This window comes from Bombina bombina, chromosome 1, assembly GCF_027579735.1.
Source record: "Bombina bombina isolate aBomBom1 chromosome 1, aBomBom1.pri, whole genome shotgun sequence".
NCBI lineage: Eukaryota > Metazoa > Chordata > Amphibia > Anura > Bombinatoridae > Bombina > Bombina bombina.
This window is the reverse complement of record NC_069499.1, coordinates 1069468621-1069488786: the sequence shown is the minus strand read 5'-3', so window position 1 is coordinate 1069488786 and position 20166 is coordinate 1069468621. Positions and strand designations below refer to the sequence as shown.

General features: G+C 42.1%; 1 protein-coding gene across 1 annotated transcript in view; it reads right to left on the bottom strand.

Moving 5' to 3' along the window:
• The window catches only part of SLC9A8 (solute carrier family 9 member A8), a gene marked incomplete in the record, with an annotated part of 719342 nt that overhangs the window by 88165 nt on the left and 611011 nt on the right, over positions 1 to 20166 (bottom strand). The window contains 1 exon segment of the mRNA XM_053691852.1: positions 19728 to 19948. Coding sequence (XP_053547827.1) covers positions 19728 to 19948 — 221 coding nt within the window.

Genomic DNA, 20166 nt, shown 5'->3' with positions numbered 1-20166 from the left:
ATTGAATAATAAAAACTACAGTTAAACACTAAAAAACTCTAAGCCATCTCCGTGGAGATGTTGCCTGTACAACGGCAAAGAGAATGACTGGGGTAGGCGGAGCCTAGGAGGGATCATGTGACCAGCTTTGCTGGGCTCTTTGCCATTTCCTGTTGGGGAAGAGAATATCCCACAAGTAAGGATGACGCCGTGGACCGGACACACCTATGTTGGAGAAACATAATTTATGCTTACCTGATAAATTCCTTTCTTCTGTAGTGTGATCAGTCCAGGTCATCATTACTTCTGGGATATTACTCCTCCCCAACAGGAAGTGCAAGAGGATTCACCCAGCAGAGCTGCATATAGCTCCTCCCCTCTACGTCACTCCCAGTCATTCGACCAAGGACCAACGAGAAAGGAGAAGCCAAGGGTGTAGTGGTGACTGGAGTATAATTTAAAAAATATTTACCTGCCTTAAAAAACAGGGCGGGCCGTGGACTGATCACACTACAGAAGAAAGGAATTTATCAGGTAAGCATAAATTATGTTTTCTTCTGTTAAGTGTGATCAGTCCACGGGTCATCATTACTTCTGGGATACCAATACCAAAGCAAAAGTACACGGATGACGGGAGGGATAGGCAGGCTCTTTATACAGAAGGAACCACTGCCTGAAGAACCTTTCTCCCAAAAATAGCCTCCGAGGAAGCAAAAGTGTCAAATTTGTAAAATTTGGAAAAAGTATGAAGCGAAGACCAAGTTGCAGCCTTGCAAATCTGTTCAACAGAGGCCTCATTCTTAAAGGCCCAAGTGGAAGCCACAGCTCTAGTAGAATGAGCTGTAATTCTTTCAGGAGGCTGCTGTCCAGCAGTCTCATAGGCTAAACGAATTATGCTACGAAGCCAAAAAGAAAGAGAGGTAGCAGAAGCCTTTTGACCTCTCCTCTGACCAGAGTAAACGACAAACAGGGAAGACGTTTGTCGAAATTCCTTAGTTGCCTGTAAGTAAAACTTTAGGGCACGAACTACATCCAGATTGTGCAGAAGACGTTCCTTCTTCGAAGAAGGATTTGGACACAAAGAAGGAACAACAATCTCTTGATTGATATTCCTGTTAGTGACTACCTTAGGTAAGAACCCAGGTTTAGTACGCAGAACTACCTTATCCGAATGAAAAATAAAATAAGGAGAATCACAATGTAAGGCTGATAACTCAGAGACTCTTCGAGCCGAGGAAATAGCCATTAAAAATAGAACTTTCCAAGATAACAACTTTATATCAATGGAATGAAGGGGTTCAAACGGAACGCCCTGTAAAACGTTAAGAACAAGGTTTAAACTCCATGGCGGAGCAACAGTTTTAAACACAGGCTTAATCCTGGCCAAAGCCTGACAAAAAGCCTGAACGTCTGGAACTTCTGACAGACATTTGTGCAACAGAATGGACAGAGCGGAGATCTGTCCCTTTAATGAACTAGCAGATAAACCCTTTTCTAAACCTTCTTGTAGAAAAGACAATATCCTAGGAATCCTAACCTTACTCCAAGAGTAACCTTTGGATTCGCACCAATATAGGTATTTACGCCATATCTTATGGTAAATCCTTCTGGTAACAGGCTTCCTAGCCTGTATTAAGGTATCAATAACTGACTCAGAAAACCCACGTTTTGATAAAATCAAGCGTTCAATTTCCAAGCAGTCGGCTTCAGAGAAGTTAGATTTTGATGCTTGAAAGGACCCTGTACCAGAAGGTCCTGTTTCAGAGGTAGAGACCAAGGTGGACAGGATGACATGTCCACCAGGTCTGCATACCAAGTCCTGCGTGGCCATGCAGGTGCTATTAGAATAACTGATGCTCTCTCCTGTTTGATTCTGGCAATCAATCGAGGAAGCATCGGGAAGGGTGGAAACACGTAAGCCATCCTGAAGTCCCAAGGTGCTGTCAGGGCATCTATCAGGACTGCTCCTGGATCCCTGGATCTGGACCCGTAACAAGGAAGCTTGGCGTTCTGTCGAGACGCCATGAGATCTATCTCTGGTTTGCCCCAATGACGAAGTATTTGGGCAAAGACCTCCGGATGAAGTTCCCACTCCCCCGGATGAAAAGTCTGACGACTTAAGAAATCCGCCTCCCAGTTCTCCACTCCCGGGATGTGGATTGCTGACAGGTGGCAAGAGTGAGACTCTGCCCAGCGAATTATCTTTGTTACTTCCATCATTGCTAGGGAGCTTCTTGTCCCTCCCTGATGGTTGATGTAGGCTACAGTCGTGATGTTGTCCGACTGAAACCTGATGAACCCCCGAGTTGACAACTGGGGCCAAGCCAGGAGGGCATTGAGAACTGCTCTCAATTCCAGAATGTTTATTGGTAGGAGACTCTCCTCCTGACTCCATTGTCCCTGAGCCTTCAGAGAATTCCAGATGGCACCCCAACCTAGAAGGCTGGCGTCTGTTGTTACAATTGTCCAGTCTGGCCTGCTGAATGGCATCCCCCTGGACAGATGTGGCCGAGAAAGCCACTATAGAAGAGAATTTCTGGTCTCTTGATCCAGATTCAGAGAAGGGGACAAGTCTGAGTAATCCCCATTCCACTGACTTAGCATGCACAGTTGCAGTGGTCTGAGGTGTAAGCGTGCAAAGGGTACTATGTCCATTGCCGCTACCATCAAGCCGATTACCTCCATGCATTGAGCCACTGACGGGTGTTGAATGGAATGAAGGGTGCGGCAAGCACTTTGAAGTCTTGTTAACCTGTCTTCTGTCAGGTAAATCTTCATTTCTACAGAATCTATAAGAGTCCCCAGGAAGGGAACTCTTGTGAGTGGAACGAGTGAACTTTTCTTTTCGTTCACCTTCCATCCATGTGACCTTAGAAATGCCAGTACTAACTCTGTATGAGACTTGGCAGTTTGAAAGCTTGAAGCTTGTATCAGAATGTCGTCTAGGTACGGAGCTACCGAGATTCCCCGCGGTCTTAGTACCGCCAGAAGAGCACCCAGAACCTTTGTGAAGATTCTTGGAGCTGTAGCCAATCCGAATGGAAGAGCTACAAACTGGTAATGCCTGTCTAGGAAGGCAAACCTTAGGTACCGGTAATGATCTTTGTGAATCGGTATGTGAAGGTAAGCATCCTTTAAATCCACTGTGGTCATGTACTGACCCTTTTGGATCATGGGTAAAATTGTCCGAATAGTCTCCATCTTGAACGATGGAACTCTTAGGAATTTGTTTAGGATTTTTAAGTCCAGGATTGGTCTGAAAGTTCCCTCTTTTTTGGGAACCACAAACAGATTTGAGTAAAACCCTTGTCCCTGTTCCGAACGTGGAACTGGATGGATTACTCCCATTAACAAAAGCTCTTGTACGCAGCGTAGAAACGCCTCTTTCTTTGTTTGGTTTGTTGACAACCTTGACAGATGAAATCTCTCTCTTGGAGGAGAGTATTTGAAGTCCAGAAGGTATCCCTGAGATATTATCTCTAGCGCCCAGGGATCCTGGACATCTCTTGCCCAAGCCTGGGCGAAGAGAGAAAGTCTGCCCCCCACTAAATCCGATCCCGGATCGGGGGCCCTCAATTCATGCTGTTTTAGGGGCAGCAGCAGGTTTCCTGGCCTGCTTGCCCTTGTTCCAAGACTGGTTAGGTCTCCAGCCTTGTCTGTAGCGAGCAACAGATCCTTCTTGTTTTGGAGCAGAGGAAGTTGATGCTGCTCCTGCTTTGAAATTCCGAAAGGAACGAAAATTAGACTGTCTGGCCTTAGGTTTGGCCCTGTCTTGAGGCAGGGCGTGGCCTTTACCTCCTGTAATGTCAGCGATGATTTCTTTCAAACCAGGCCCAAATAAGGTCTGCCCTTTAAAAGGGATATTAAGTAATTTAGACTTAGAAGTAACATCAGCTGACCAGGATTTTAGCCACAGTGCTCTGCGTGCCTGAATGGCGAATCCTGAATTCTTAGCCGTAAGTTTAGTTAAATGTACTACGGCCTCCGAAATGAATGAATTAGCTAGCTTAAGGACTCTAAGCTTGTCCGTAATGTCATCCAGAGTAGCTGAATTAATGGTCTCTTCCAGCGACTCAAACCAGAATGCCGCCGCAGCCGTGACCGGCGCAATGCATGCAAGGGGTTGCAATATAAAACCTTGTTGAACAAACATTTTCTTAAGGTAACCCTCTAACTTTTTATCCATTGGATCTGAAAAGGCACAGCTATCCTCCACCGGGATAGTGGTACGCTTAGCTAAAGTAGAAACTGCTCCCTCCACCTTAGGGACCGTCTGCCATAAGTCCCGTGTGGTGGCGTCTATTGGAAACATTTTTCTAAATATCGGAGGGGGTGAGAACGGCACACCGGGTCTATCCCACTCTTTAGTAATAATTTCAGTTAGTCTTTTAGGTATAGGAAAAACGTCGGTACTCGTTGGTACCGCAAAATATTTATCCAACCTACACATTTTCTCTGGTATTGCAACTGTGTTACAATCATTCAGAGCCGCTAACACCTCCCCTAGTAATACACGGAGGTTCTCCAGCTTAAATTTAAAATTTGAAATATCTGAATCTAATCTGTTTGGATCAGAACCGTCAGCCGCAGACAGAAGCTCTCAGTCCTCATGTTCTGCAAGCTGTGACGCAGTATCTGACATGGCCCTAGTATTATCAGCGCCTTCTGTTCTCACCCCAGAGTGATCACGCTTGCCTCTTAGTTCTGGTAATTTAGCCAAAACTTCAGTCATAACAGTAGCCATATCTTGTAATGTTATTTGTAATGGCCGCCCAGATGTACTGGGCGCCACAATATCGCGCACCTCCCGAGCGGGAGATGCAGGTACTGACACGTGAGGCGAGTTAGTCGGCATAACTCTCCCCTCGCTGTTTGGTGAAATTTGTTCAATTTGTACAGATTGACTTTTATTTAAAGTAGCATCAATACAGTTAGTACATAAATTTCTCCAACATAGGTGTGTCCGGTCCACGGCGTCATCCTTACTTGTGGGATATTCTCCTCCCCAACAGGAAATGGCAAAGAGCCCAGCAAAGCTGGTCACATGATCCCTCCTAGGCTCCGCCTACCCCAGTCATTCTCTTTGCCGTTGTACAGGCAACATCTCCACGGAGATGGCTTAGAGTTTTTTAGTGTTTAACTGTAGTTTTTATTATTCAATCAAGAGTTTGTTATTTTAAAATAGTGCTGGTATGTACTATTTACTCTGAAACAGAAAAGAGATGAAGATTTCTGTTTGTAAGAGGAAAATGATTTTAGCAACCGTTACTAAAATCGATGGCTGTTCCACACAGGACTGTTGAGAGGAATTAACTTCAGTTGGGGGAACAGTGAGCAGACTTTTGCTGCTTGAGGTATGACACATTCTAACAAGACGATGTAATGCTGGAAGCTGTCATTTTCCCTATGGGATCCGGTAAGCCATTTTTATTACAGACAGAAAAAAGGGCTTCACAAGGGCTTTTTAAGACTGTAGACATTTTCTGGGCTAAATCGATTTATATATAAACATATTTTATACTCCATAGCCTTGAGGAATTATTTTATCTTGGGAATTTTGTAAAATAACCGGCAGGCACTGTATTGGACACCTTATTCTCTAGGGGCTTTCCCTAATCATAGGCAGAGTCTCATTTTCGCGCCTGTATTGCGCACTTGTTTTTGAGAAGCATGACATGCAGATGCATGTGTGAGGAGCTCTGATACATAGAAAAGACTTTCTGAAGGCGTCATTTGGTATCGTATTCCCCTTTGGGCTTGGTTGGGTCTCAGCAAAGCAGATACCAGGGACTGTAAAGGGGTTAAATATAAAAACGGCTCCGGTTCCGTTATTTTAAGGGTTAAAGCTTCCAAATTTGGTGTGCAATACTTTTAAGGCTTTAAGACACTGTGGTGAAATTTTGGTGAATTTTGAACAATTCCTTCATACTTTTTCGCAATTGCAGTAATAAAGTGTGTTCAGTTTAAAATTTAAAGTGACAGTAACGGTTTTATTTTAAAACGTTTTTTGTACTTTGTTATCAAGTTTATGCCTGTTTAACATGTCTGAACTACCAGATAGACTGTGTTCTGAATGTGGGGAAGCCAAGGTTCCTTCTCATTTAAATAGATGTGATTTATGTGACACAAAATTTAGAGAAAATGATGCCCAAGATGATTCCTCAAGTGAGGGGAATAAGCATGGTACTGCATCATCCCCTCCTTCGTCTACACCAGTCTTGCCCACACAGGAGGCCCCTAGTACATCTAGCGCGCCAATACTCCTTACTATGCAACAATTAACGGCTGTAATGGATAATTCTATCAAAAACATTTTAGCCAAAATGCCCACTTATCAGCGAAAGCGCGACTGCTCTGTTTTAGAAAATACTGAAGAGCATGAGGACGCTGATGATATTGGTTCTGAAGGGCCCCTACACCAGTCTGAGGGGGCCAGGGAGGTTTTGTCTGAGGGAGAAATTTCAGATTCAGGGAAAATTTCTCAACAAGCTGAACCTGATGTGATTACATTTAAATTTAAATTGGAACATCTCCGCGCTCTGCTTAAGGAGGTGTTATCCACTCTGGATGATTGTGAGAATTTGGTCATTCCAGAGAAACTTTGTAAAATGGACAAGTTCCTAGAGGTCCCGGGGCCCCCCGAAGCTTTTCCTATACCCAAGCGGGTGGCGGACATTGTAAATAAAGAATGGGAAAGGCCCGGTATACCTTTCGTCCCTCCCCCCATATTTAAAAAATTGTTTCCTATGGTCGACCCCAGAAAGGACTTATGGCAGACAGTCCCCAAGGTCGAGGGGGCGGTTTCTACTCTAAACAAACGCACCACTATACCCATAGAAGATAGTTGTGCTTTCAAAGATCCTATGGATAAAAAATTAGAAGGTTTGCTTAAAAAGATGTTTGTTCAGCAAGGTTACCTTCTACAACCAATTTCATGCATTGTCCCTGTCACTACAGCCGCGTGTTTCTGGTTCGATGAGCTAGAAAAGGCGATCAATAATAATTCTTCTTCTTATGAGGAGATTATGGACAGAATTCGTGCTCTTAAATTGGCTAATTCTTTCACCCTAGACGCCACTTTGCAATTGGCTAGGTTAGCGGCGAAAAATTCTGGGTTTGCTATTGTGGCGCGCAGAGCGCTTTGGTTAAAATCTTGGTCAGCGGATGCGTCTTCCAAGAACAAATTGCTTAACATTCCTTTCAAGGGGAAAACGCTGTTTGGCCCTGACTTGAAAGAGATTATCTCTGATATCACTGGGGGCAAGGGCCACGCCCTTCCTCAGGATAGGTCTTTCAAGGCCAAAAATAAACCTAATTTTCGTCCCTTTCGCAGAAACGGACCAGCCCCAAGTGCTACATCCTCTAAGCAGGAGGGTAATACTTCTCAAGCCAAACCAGCCTGGAGACCAACGCAAGGCTGGAACAAAGGAAAGCAGGCCAAGAAACCTGCCACTGCTACCAAGACAGCATGAGATGTTGGCCCCCGATCCGGGACCGGATCTGGTGGGGGGCAGACTCTCTCTCTTCGCTCAGGCTTGGGCAAGAGATGTTCTGGATCCTTGGGCGCTAGAAATAGTCTCCCAAGGTTATCTTCTGGAATTCAAGGGGCTTCCCCCAAGGGGGAGGTTCCACAGGTCTCAATTGTCTTCAGACCACATAAAAAAACAGGCATTCTTGCATTGTGTAGAAGACCTGTTAAAAATGGGAGTGATTCATTCTGTTCCATTAGGAGAACAAGGGATGGGGTTCTACTCCAATCTGTTCATAGTTCCCAAAAAAGAGGGAACGTTCAGACCAATCTTAGATCTCAAGATCCTAAACAAGTTTCTCAAGGTTCCATCGTTCAAAATGGAAACCATTCGAACAATTCTTCCTTCCATCCAGGAAGGTCAATTCATGACCACGGTGGATTTAAAGGATGCGTATCTACATATTCCTATCCACAAGGAACATCATCGGTTCCTAAGGTTCGCATTCCTGGACAAGCATTACCAGTTTGTGGCACTTCCGTTCGGATTAGCCACTGCTCCAAGGATTTTCACAAAGGTACTAGGGTCCCTTCTAGCGGTGCTAAGACCAAGGGGCATTGCAGTAGTACCTTACTTGGACGACATTCTGATTCAAGCGTCGTCCCTTCCTCAAGCAAAGGCTCACACGGACATTGTCCTGGCCTTTCTCAGATCTCACGGATGGAAAGTGAACGTAGAAAAGAGTTCTCTATCTCCGTCAACAAGGGTTCCCTTCTTGGGAACAATAATAGACTCCTTAGAAATGAGGATTTTTCTGACAGAGGCCAGAAAAACAAAACTTCTGAACTCTTGTCAAATACTTAGTATAGTTCCTTTTGCGCGTATTCATCTAAGACCATTACAACTGTGCATGCTCAGTCAGTGGAATGGGGACTATACAGACTTGTCTCCGACGATACAAGTAAATCAGAGGACCAGAGATTCACTCCGTTGGTGGCTGTCCCTGGACAACCTGTCACAGGGGATGAGCTTCCGCAGACCAGAGTGGGTCATTGTCACGACCGACGCCAGTCTGGTGGGCTGGGGCGCGGTCTGGGGACCCCTGAAAGCTCAGGGTCTTTGGTCTCGGGAAGAATCTCTTCTACCGATAAATATTCTGGAACTGAGAGCGATATTCAATGCACTCAAGGCTTGGCCTCAGCTAGCAAAGGCCAAGTTCATACGGTTTCAATCAGACAACATGACAACTGTTGCGTACATCAACCATCAGGGGGGAACAAGGAGTTCCCTGGTGATGGAAGAAGTGACCAAAATCATTCAATGGGCGGAGACTCACTCCTGCCACTTGTCTGCAATCCACATCCCAGGAGTGGAAAATTGGGAAGCGGATTTTCTGAGTCGTCAGACATTTCATCCGGGGGAGTGGGAACTCCATCCGGAAATCTTTGCCCAAATTACTCAACTGTGGGGCATTCCAGACATGGATCTGATGGCCTCTCGTCAGAACTTCAAGGTTCCTTGCTACGGGTCCAGATCCAGGGATCCCAAGGCGACTCTAGTAGATGCACTAGTAGCACCTTGGACCTTCAAACTAGCTTATGTATTCCCGCCGTTTCCTCTCATCCCCAGGCTGGTAGCCAGGATCAATCAGGAGAGGGCATCGGTGATCTTGATAGCTCCTGCGTGGCCACGCAGGACTTGGTATGCAGACCTGGTGAATATGTCATCGGCTCCACCATGGAAGCTACCTTTGAGACGAGACCTTCTTGTTCAAGGTCCGTTCGAACATCCGAATCTGGTCTCACTCCAACTGACTGCTTGGAGATTGAACGCTTGATCTTATCAAAGCGAGGATTCTCAGATTCTGTCATTGATACTCTTGTTCAGGCCAGAAAGCCTGTAACTAGAAAAATTTACCACAAAATATGGAAAAAATATATCTGTTGGTGTGAATCTAAAGGATTCCCTTGGGACAAGGTAAAAATTCCTAAGATTCTATCCTTTCTTCAAGAAGGTTTGGAGAAAGGATTATCTGCAAGTTCCTTGAAGGGACAGATTTCTGCCTTGTCTGTGTTACTTCACAAAAAGCTGGCAGCTGTGCCAGATGTTCAAGCCTTTGTTCAGGCTCTGGTTAGAATCAAGCCTGTTTACAAACCTTTGACTCCTCCTTGGAGTCTCAATTTAGTTCTTTCAGTTCTTCAGGGGGTTCCGTTTGAACCCTTACATTCCGTTGATATTAAGTTATTATCTTGGAAAGTTTTGTTTTTGGTTGCAATTTCTTCTGCTAGAAGAGTTTCAGAATTATCTGCTCTGCAGTGTTCTCCTCCTTATCTGGTGTTCCATGCAGATAAGGTGGTTTTACGTACTAAACCTGGTTTTCTTCCGAAAGTTGTTTCTAACAAAAACATTAACCAGGAGATAGTCGTGCCTTCTTTGTGTCCGAATCCAATTTCAAAGAAGGAACGTTTGTTGCACAATTTGGATGTTGTTCGTGCTCTAAAATTCTATTTAGATGCTACAAAGGATTTTAGACAAACATCTTCCTTGTTTGTTGTTTATTCTGGTAAAAGGAGAGGTCAAAAAGCAACTTCTACCTCTCTCTCTTTTTGGATTAAAAGCATCATCAGATTGGCTTACGAGACTGCCGGACGGCAGCCTCCTGACAGAATCACAGCTCATTCCACTAGGGCTGTGGCTTCCACATGGGCCTTCAAGAACGAGGCTTCTGTTGATCAGATATGTAAGGCAGCGACTTGGTCTTCACTGCACACTTTTACTAAATTTTACAAGTTTGATACTTTTGCTTCTTCTGAGGCTATTTTTGGGAGAAAGGTTTTGCAAGCCGTGGTGCCTTCCATCTAGGTGACCTGATTTGCTCCCCCCCTTCATCCGTGTCCTAAAGCTTTGGTATTGGTTCCCACAAGTAAGGATGACGCCGTGGACCGGACACACCTATGTTGGAGAAAACAGAATTTATGTTTACCTGATAAATTACTTTCTCCAACGGTGTGTCCGGTCCACGGCCCGCCCTGGTTTTTTAATCAGGTCTGATAATTTATTTTCTTTAACTACAGTCACCACGGTATCATATGGTTTCTCCTATGCAAATATTCCTCCTTTACGTCGGTCGAATGACTGGGGAAGGCGGAGCCTAGGAGGGATCGTGTGACCAGCTTTGCTGGGCTCTTTGCCATTTCCTGTTGGGGAGGAGAATATCCCACAAGTAAGGATGACGCCGTGGACCGGACACACCGTTGGAGAAAGTAATTTATCAGGTAAACATAAATTCTGTTTTCTATTGGGCTCCACTTTGGCATTAGCACAAATAACACAGGTATCTTCCTCTGAATCAGACATGTTTAACACACTAGCAAATAAAGTTGCAACTTGGAATACTATTCTAGTAAAATATTATGAAAACGTACTGTGCCTATAAGAAGCACAGAAGATTTATGACAGTTGAAAATTAATAAACTGAAACAGTTATAGCATCAATCTTTGTAAACAACACAACTTTAGCAAAGGTTTGTTCCCATTAGCAAAAGACAACTAACCCTGATAGCAGAAAAAAATTACAGAATAAACGTTTTTTATCACAGTCAACTACAATCTCACAGCTCTGCTGTGAGGATTACCTCCCTCAAAACAAGTTTTGAAGACCCCTGAGTTCTGTAGAGATGAACCGGATCATGCAGGAAATACAATGAGCTGCTGACTGAAATTTTTTGATGCGTAGCAAAAGCGCCAAAAAATGGCCCCTCCCCCTCACACACAACAGTGAGAGAGATCAGAAACTGTCAGAAATTAGATCAAGCAACTGCCAAGTGGAAAAATAGTGCCCAAACATTTATTCATCCAGTACCTCAGAAAATGAAAACGATTTTACATTCCAGCAAAAACGTTTAACATAAATTAAGAGTTATTAAAAAGCCTGTTGCTAGTCCCTGCAAAATAGGCTAAAGTTTTATGTACACAGTGTAATTCCAGTGAAGTACCATTCCCCAGAATACTGAAGTGTAAAATATACATACATGACATTATATCGGTATGGCAGGATTTTCTCATCAATTCCATTGTCAGAAAATAAAAGCTGCTACATACCTCTTTGCAGATTAATCTGCCCGCTGTCCCCTGATCTGAAGTTTACCTCTCCTCAGATGGCCGAGAAACAGCAATATGATCTTAACTACTCCGGCTAAAATCATAGTAAAAACTCTGGTAGATTCTTCTTCAAACTCTGCCAGAGAGGTAATAACACACTCCGGTGCTATTATAAAATAATAAACTTTTGATTGAAGATATAAAACTAAGTATAATCACCATAGTCCTCTCACACATCCTATCTATCGTTGGGTGCAAGAGAATGACTGGGAGTGACGTAGAGGGGAGGAGCTATATGCAGCTCTGCTGGGTGAATCCTCTTGCACTTCCTGTTGGGGAGGAGTAATATCCCAGAAGTAATGATGACCCGTGGACTGATCACACTTAACAGAAGAAAGCAGCATACAACTCAGTAACGCAGACCCATTGATTCCTATGGGGAAATAAAATTTATGTTTACACCTAACACCCTAACATGAACCCCAACTCTAAACACCCTTAATCTTACACTTATTAACCCCTAATCTGCCGCCCCCGACATCGCCGCCACCTGCATTATATTTATTAACCCCTAATCTGCCGCTCCGGACACCACCGCCACCTACATTATACTTATGAACCCCTAATCTGCTGCCCCCAACATCGCCGCCACCTACATTATATTTATTAACCCCTAATCTGCCGCCCCCAATGTTGCCGCCACCTACCTACACTTATTAACCCCTAATCTGCCGCCCCCAACATCACCGCCACTATAATAAACATATTTACCCCTAAACCGCCGCACTCCCGCCTCGCAAATATTAGTTAAATATTATTAACCCGTAATCTGCCGTCCCTAACATCAACGCCACCTACCTACATTTATTAACCCCTAATCTGCTGCCCCAACATCGCTGCCACTATATTAAAGTTATTAACCCCTAAATCTAAGTCTAACCCTAACACCCCCTAACAAATATAATTAAAATAAATCTAAAGAAAATTACTATCATTACCTAAATTATTCCTATTTAAAACTAAATACTTACCTATAAAATAAACCCTAAGCTAGCTACAATATAACTGTTACATCATAGCTAGCTTAGGATTTATTTTTATTTTACAGGCAAGTTTGTATTTATTTTAACTAGGTAGAATAGTTATTAAATAGTTATTAACTATTTACTAACTACCTAGCTAAAATAAATACAAAATTTACCTGTAAAATAAAACCTAACCTAAGTTACACTAACACCTAACACTACAGTATAATTAAATAAATTAACAACAATTAAATCAATTAAATTAGCTAAAGTACAAAAAAACAAACACTAAATTAAAGAAAATAATAAACAAATTACAAGATATTTAAACTAATTACACCTAATCTAACTATTAACTATTTAATAACTATTCTACCTATTTAAAATAAATACAAACTTGCCTGTAAAATAAAAATAAAACCTAAGCTAGCTACAATGTAACTATTAGTTATATTGTAGCTAGCGCAGGGTTTATTTTATAGGTAAGTATTTAGTTTTAAATAGAAATAATTTAGGTTATGATAGTAATTTTCTTTAGATTTATTTTAATTATATTTAAGTCAGGGGGTGTTGGGGTTAGATTTAGGGGTTAATAACTAATAGAGTGGCGGCGACAGATTAGGGGTTAATAAGTATATGTAGATTGCGGCGACATTGAGGGCGGAAGATTAGGGGTTAATAAATATAATGTAGGTGTCGGCGATGTTGGGGGCAGCAGATTAGGGGTTCATAAATATAATGTAGGTGGCGGCGGTGTCCAGAGCGGCAGATTAGGGGTTAAAAACAGAATTTATGCTTACCTGATAAATTACTTTCTCCAACGGTGTGTCCGGTCCACGGCGTCATCCTTACTTGTGGGATATTCTCTTCCCCAACAGGAAATGGCAAAGAGCCCAGCAAAGCTGGTCACATGATCCCTCCTAGGCTCCGCCTACCCCAGTCATTCGACCGACGTAAAGGAGGAATATGCATAGGAGAAATCATATGATACCGTGGTGACTGTAGTTAGAGAAAATAATTCATCAGACCTGATTAAAAAACCAGGGCGGGCCGTGGACCGGACACACCGTTGGAGAAAGTAATTTATCAGGTAAGCATAAATTCTGTTTTCTCCAACATAGGTGTGTCCGGTCCACGGCGTCATCCTTACTTGTGGGAACCAATACCAAAGCTTTAGGACACGGATGAAGGGAGGGAGCAAATCAGGTCACCTAGATGGAAGGCACCACGGCTTGCAAAACCTTTCTCCCAAAAATAGCCTCAGAAGAAGCAAAAGTATCAAATTTGTAAAATTTGGCAAAAGTGTGCAGTGAAGACCAAGTCGCTGCCTTACATATCTGGTCAACAGAAGCCTCGTTCTTGAAGGCCCATGTGGAAGCCACAGCCCTAGTGGAGTGAGCTGTGATTCTTTCAGGAGGCTGCCGTCCGGCAGTCTCATAAGCCAATCGGATGATGCTTTTAAGCCAAAAAGAGAGAGAGGTAGAAGTTGCTTTTTGACCTCTCCCTTTACCAGAATAAACAACAAACAAAGAAGATGTTTGTCTGAAATCCTTTGTAGCCTCTAAATAGAATTTTAGAGCACGAACTACATCCAAATTGTGTAACAAACGTTCCTTCTTTGATACTGGATTCGGACACAAAGAAGGCACAACTATCTCCTGGTTAATATTTTTGTTAGAAACAACTTTCGGAAGAAAACCAGGCTTAGTACGCAAAACCACCTTATCTGCATGGAACACCAGATAAGGAGGAGAACACTGCAGAGCAGATAACTCTGAAACTCTTCTAGCAGAAGAAATTGCAACCAAAAACAAAACTTTCCAAGATAGTAACTTAATATCTACGGAATGTAAGGGTTCAAACGGAACCCCTTGAAGAACTGAAAGAACTAAATTGAGACTCCAAGGAGGAGTCAAAGGTCTGTAAACAGGCTTGATTCTAACCAGAGCCTGAACAAAAGCTTGAACATCTGGCACAGCCGCCAGCTTTTTGTGAAGTAAAACAGATAAAGCAGAGATCTGTCCCTTCAAAGAACTTGCAGATAATCCTTTCTCCAAACCCTCTTGTAGAAAGGATAGAATCTTAGGAATTTTTATCTTGTTCCATGGGAATCCTTTAGATTCACACCAACAGATATATTTTTTCCATATTTTATGGTAAATTTTCCTAGTTACAGGCTTTCTAGCCTGAATAAGAGTATCTATGACAGAATCTGAAAACCCACGCTTTGATAAAATCAAGCGTTCAATCTCCAAGCAGTCAGTTGGAGGGAAACCAGATTCGGATGTTCGAATGGACCTTGAACAAGAAGGTCCTGTCTCAAAGGTAGCTTCCATGGTGGAGCCGATGACATATTCACCAGGTCTGCATACCAAGTCCTGCGTGGCCACGCAGGAGCTATCAAGATCACCGAAGTCCTCTCCTGATTGATCCTGGCTACCAGCCTGGGAATGAGAGGAAACGGTGGGAATACGTAAGCTAGGTTGAAAGTCCAAGGTGCTACTAGTGCATCTACTAGAGTCGCCTTGGGATCCCTGGATCTGGACCCGTAGCAAGGAACCTTGAAGTTCTGACGAGACGCCATCAGATCCATGTCTGGAATGCCCCATAATTGAGTTATTTGGGCAAAGATTTCCGGATGGAGTTCCCACTCCCCCGGATGGAAAGTCTGACGACTCAGAAAATCCGCTTCCCAATTTTCCACTCCTGGGATGTGGATTGCAGACAAGTGGCAGGAGTGATTCTCCGCCCATTGAATTATTTTGGTCACTTCTTCCATCGCCAGGGAACTCCTTGTTCCCCCCTGATGGTTGATATATGCGACAGTCGTCATGTTGTCTGAATGAAACCTTATGAATTTGGCCTTTCTTAAATATAGGGGGAGGAACAAAAGGTATGCCGGGCCTTTCCCATTCCTTATTTACAATGTCCGCCACCCGCTTGGGTATAGGAAAAGCATCGGGGGGCACCGGGACCTCTAGGAACTTGTCCATCTTACATAATTTCTCTGGAATGACCAAATTGTCACAATCATCCAGAGTAGATAATACCTCCTTAAGCAGAGCGCGGAGATGTTCTAATTTAAATTTAAAAGTAATAACATCAGGTTCAGCTTGTTGAGAAATTTTTCCTGAATCTGAAATTTCTCCCTCAGACAAAACCTCCCTCCTGGCCCCTTCAGATTGGTGTGAGGGTATGTCAGAACCATTATCATCAGCGTCCTCTTGCTCTTCAGTATCTAAAACAGAGCAATCGCGCTTTCTCTGATAAGTGGGCATTTTGGACAAAATGTTTTTAATAGAATTATCCATTACAGCCGTTAATTGTTGCATAGTAATAAGTATTGGCGCACTAGATGTACTAGGGGCCTCTTGTGTGGGCATGACTGGTGTAGACACAGAAGGGGATGATGCAGTACCATGCTTACTCCCCTCACTTGAGGAATCATCTTGGGCAACATCATTATCAGTGGCATCATTGTCCCTACTTTGTTTGGACACTATGTCACAATCATCACATATATTTAAATGGGGAGGAACCTTGGCTTTCAAACATATAGAACATCGTCTATCTGATGGTTCAGACATGTTAACAGGCATAAACTTGATAACAAAGCACAAAAAACGTTTTAAAATAAAACCGTTACTGTCACTTTAAATTTTAAACTGAACACACTTTATTACTGAATATGTGAAAAAGTATGAAGGAATTGTTCAAAATTCACCAAAATTTCACCACAGTGTCTTAAAGCCACACCAAATTTGAAAGCTTTAACTCTTAAAATAACGGAACCGGAGCCGTTTTTACATTTAACCCCTATACAGTCCCAGGTATCTGCTTTGCTGAGACCCAACCAAGCCCAGAGGGGAATACGATACCAAATGACGCCTTCAATAAGCTTTTTCAGTGGTTCTTAGCTCCTCACACATGCATCTGCATGCCTTGCTCTCCAAAAACAACTGCGCATTAGTGGCGCGAAAATGAGGCTCTGCCTATGACTAGAAAAGGCCCCCAGTGAAAAAGGTGTCCAATACAGTGCCTGCCGTTTTTTTAAAACAATCCCCAAGATTATAAGAACTATTTATAGTTATAATCCACTAAATATGCTTAGAAAGAAATCGTTTTAGCCCAGAAATATGTCTACCAGTCTTTAAAGCCCTTGTGAAGCCCTTTATTCTTATACTTAACTAAGAAAATGGCTTACCGGTTCCCATAGGGAAAATGACAGCCTTCCAGCATTACAAGTCTTGTTAGAAATGTGGCCAGTCATACCTCAAGCAGCAAAGTCTGCTCACTGTTTCCCCCAACTGAAGTTACTTCATCTCAACAGTCCTGTGTGGAAACAGCCATCGATTTTAGTAACGGTTGCTAAAATCATCTTCCTCTTACAAACAGAAATCTTCATCTCTTTTCTGTTTCAGAGTAAATAGTACATACCAGTACTATTTTAAAATAACAAACTCTTGATTGAAGGATAAAAACTACATTTAAACACCAAAAAACTCTTAACCATCTCCGTGGAGATGTTGCCTGTGCAACGGCAAAGAGAATGACTGGGGTAGGCGGAGCCTAGGAGGGATCATGTGACCAGCTTTGCTGGGCTCTTTGCCATTTCCTGTTGGGGAAGAGAATATCCCACAAGTAAGGATGACGCCGTGGACCGGACACACCTATGTTGGAGAAAATTTTATTATAGTGATTGCGATGCGGGAGGGCCTCGGTTTAGGGGTTAATATGTAGTTTATGGGTGTTAGTGTACTTTTTAGCACTTTAGTTATGAGTTTTATGTTACGGCGTTGTACCATAAAACTCTTAACTACTGAGTTTAGAATGCGTTACGGATCTTGACTGGGTGGGGTGTACCGCTCACTTTTTGGCCTCCCAGGACAGACTCGTAATACCGACGCTATGGAAGTCCCATAGAAAAAAGACTTTACTAAGTTTACGTAAGTCGTTTTGCGGTAAGGTCAAAGAAGTGTGCGGTGACCCTAAACCTTCAAGACTCGTAATAGCAGTGGGCGTAAAAAAGCAGCGTTCGGACCTCTTAACATTGCTTTTTTACCCTAACGCACAACTCGTAATCTAGCCGAAAATGTTTTCTGATAAACCAGGAAATGATGCATTTTAATAAAGCTGTCTATATACAAACAATAGTGATAAAAGACAAAGTCCGTCTGTTTACCATACTAATTAAAATTCCTTTACATGCTTGTTCAAACATGTTTTATGAAATGTTTGACAGAAATGTATTTATTTCTTCAATGTACAACCATAGAAAATGAAAAAACAAAGCAAAAACATAAGAGGTTTGAAAAGGAAAAAGGTGCTGAATAAATTGTATTCATTGATTGCAGGCTGACATCTCAAAAATATTTTATTTCATTCTAAACCAAAAAGATTTGTATATTAAACCATAATCTCGCAATTCAGAAAATGTTTGGGAAGAAACATTATAAAAATTCACCTCAAATGAACTTTTGCTGTCAAGGTTGATAGACCATTTCTATATTTTTCTATGGAGATGATAATTTTAGAATACATTTTCTCTAAATCAAGCCCACAAGATGTTTTAAACTGACTTTATATTCAGACCTGCAGCTGTGGAAAATGGTCATGTTTTTCAGTTAGTTATTTCTGTATAACTTCATTTAAAAGGGACATTGTTCTGTCATATATATTTTTTTACCCTTTCATGGGCCATTACAAGTGGCACACTATTTAATGCTTTCGCTCGCGTGCAGACACTGGCAGAAGTAAACTTTAAACGCGCGTGGGTTAGCATACGTATTACAAGTTGAAAGTAAAACGTTTGCGCACGAAAGACAACACACACTAACTTTAGCTATCACGACCGAGCTAACTTCTTCTCCCCATAGACTTTAACCCTTTGAGTGCTAATGACGGCTCTGAGCCGTCACAGAGTTTCCCACTCTGGTGCTAATGACGGCTCAGAGCCGTCATTAGCACTCTCCCACCTTGAAGGAGATCTGGGGGCTCCGACCCGCTCCTACCCCAGCGATCATGCCTGTAGAGTGACAGGCATCGCCGGGGCTTCCTGTTTTGCGTGAGGACGTCACACGCAATAACGTCATGACGTCACCGCGCAACTTTATTTATACTTAACAATGTTAAGTATAGGAGCAGGGGCATGCTGCTTATAAGCCTGTATCTCAGGCATCTAAGTAGCTACAGACCCCCAAGACCCAACATTGGAAAGGTAATCACCTAACTTTTCCAATAGTGTAAGTCTTGGGGTCTGAAAAAAATAAAAAAATTAAAAAAAAAAACATTAAAAAAATCTTAGCACCCAGGTGGGAAAGTGCTTAGCACTCAAAGGGTTAATAGAGAATTCAAACTTAGCAAAACCTACACTTATCGATTGCACGCTAACCCGAAAGGAGTTAAAGGGATATGCAACCCTAACATTTTCTTTCATGATTCAGATAGAGAATGTAATTTTAAACGACTTTCTAATTTACTTTTATTATCAATTTGTCTTCATTCTCTTGGTATCTTAGAGTGGATTTATATTTATAACTTTTATTAGATATTGTATTTATGAGTGTAACACTTTATTTTAATGTATTTATCTTGTATTTAATGCAACTTTTTTTCAGCCATAACCCTTTACGAGAGGTCCTCAGTCGTGCTAACCAAAGGGGAACAAATTTAGTTCGTGCTCATGCGGCCTAGTTACTTTCAACTGTATAATATGCGCGCAAGTAACTAACATTAGCGCACCACTTGTAATCTAGTCCAATTTGTTACCAATGAGTGTATTAAATTAGTTAAAATAGTATGAAAATACCTCCTTTACCTCCGTCTCATCATTTAATTTCAGTGGGAGGTAGGAAAGAGAACACAATCCATATTAAATGGTTTTCCTACAGTAGCTTTAAATACAATAAACTATTATAAACTGCTAGGCTACTCTTTATTAAGAAAGCATTTAACAGTATTTAAATTTCATCAAAAGTAGTTAAATAAATCCATTTCAACCTTCTGGGTTTGTAAGTGCTCCCCACTCATAATTAGATTGTAACACGGACTCCATATTCTCTGTGTTATATACTGTATCCCTATGAAAATGCAATTGTACCCATCACTTTTCACACACAAATGTACATATATAAATAATTTGAATGTAACTAACCATTTTTTCTGTCTTGCTGAGGTTGATATCTTTTTTACTCCTTCTCCGTGCTTTGGAGTCCTCAATGTCAATCAGACGAATGAGTGGCATAGTGCCCCCTCCCAATAGGAGTATAGTGAAGAGCACAATGATTATAGTGGTCGTCCCTATAAGTTGTCGCTTTTCAATTGGTTCTAGCTCCAAGTGAAGGCTCAGAGCATATGGAATAGCACCTCGCAAACCTAAAACAACAGATCATTGACATTCTGACATACTGTAAATTGTTGAAAACATAAATAAAAATAAATTATATATATGTGTATAATATATATACATCAAAAAATTGAGAAAGAAAAGTAGATCCTGCCCAGCACAACTTATGTTAAGGCATAATTACATATTTAAGTTGAAAAACACATCAAACACAGTGATATTTATTAATTTAACATTCTATTTGTTA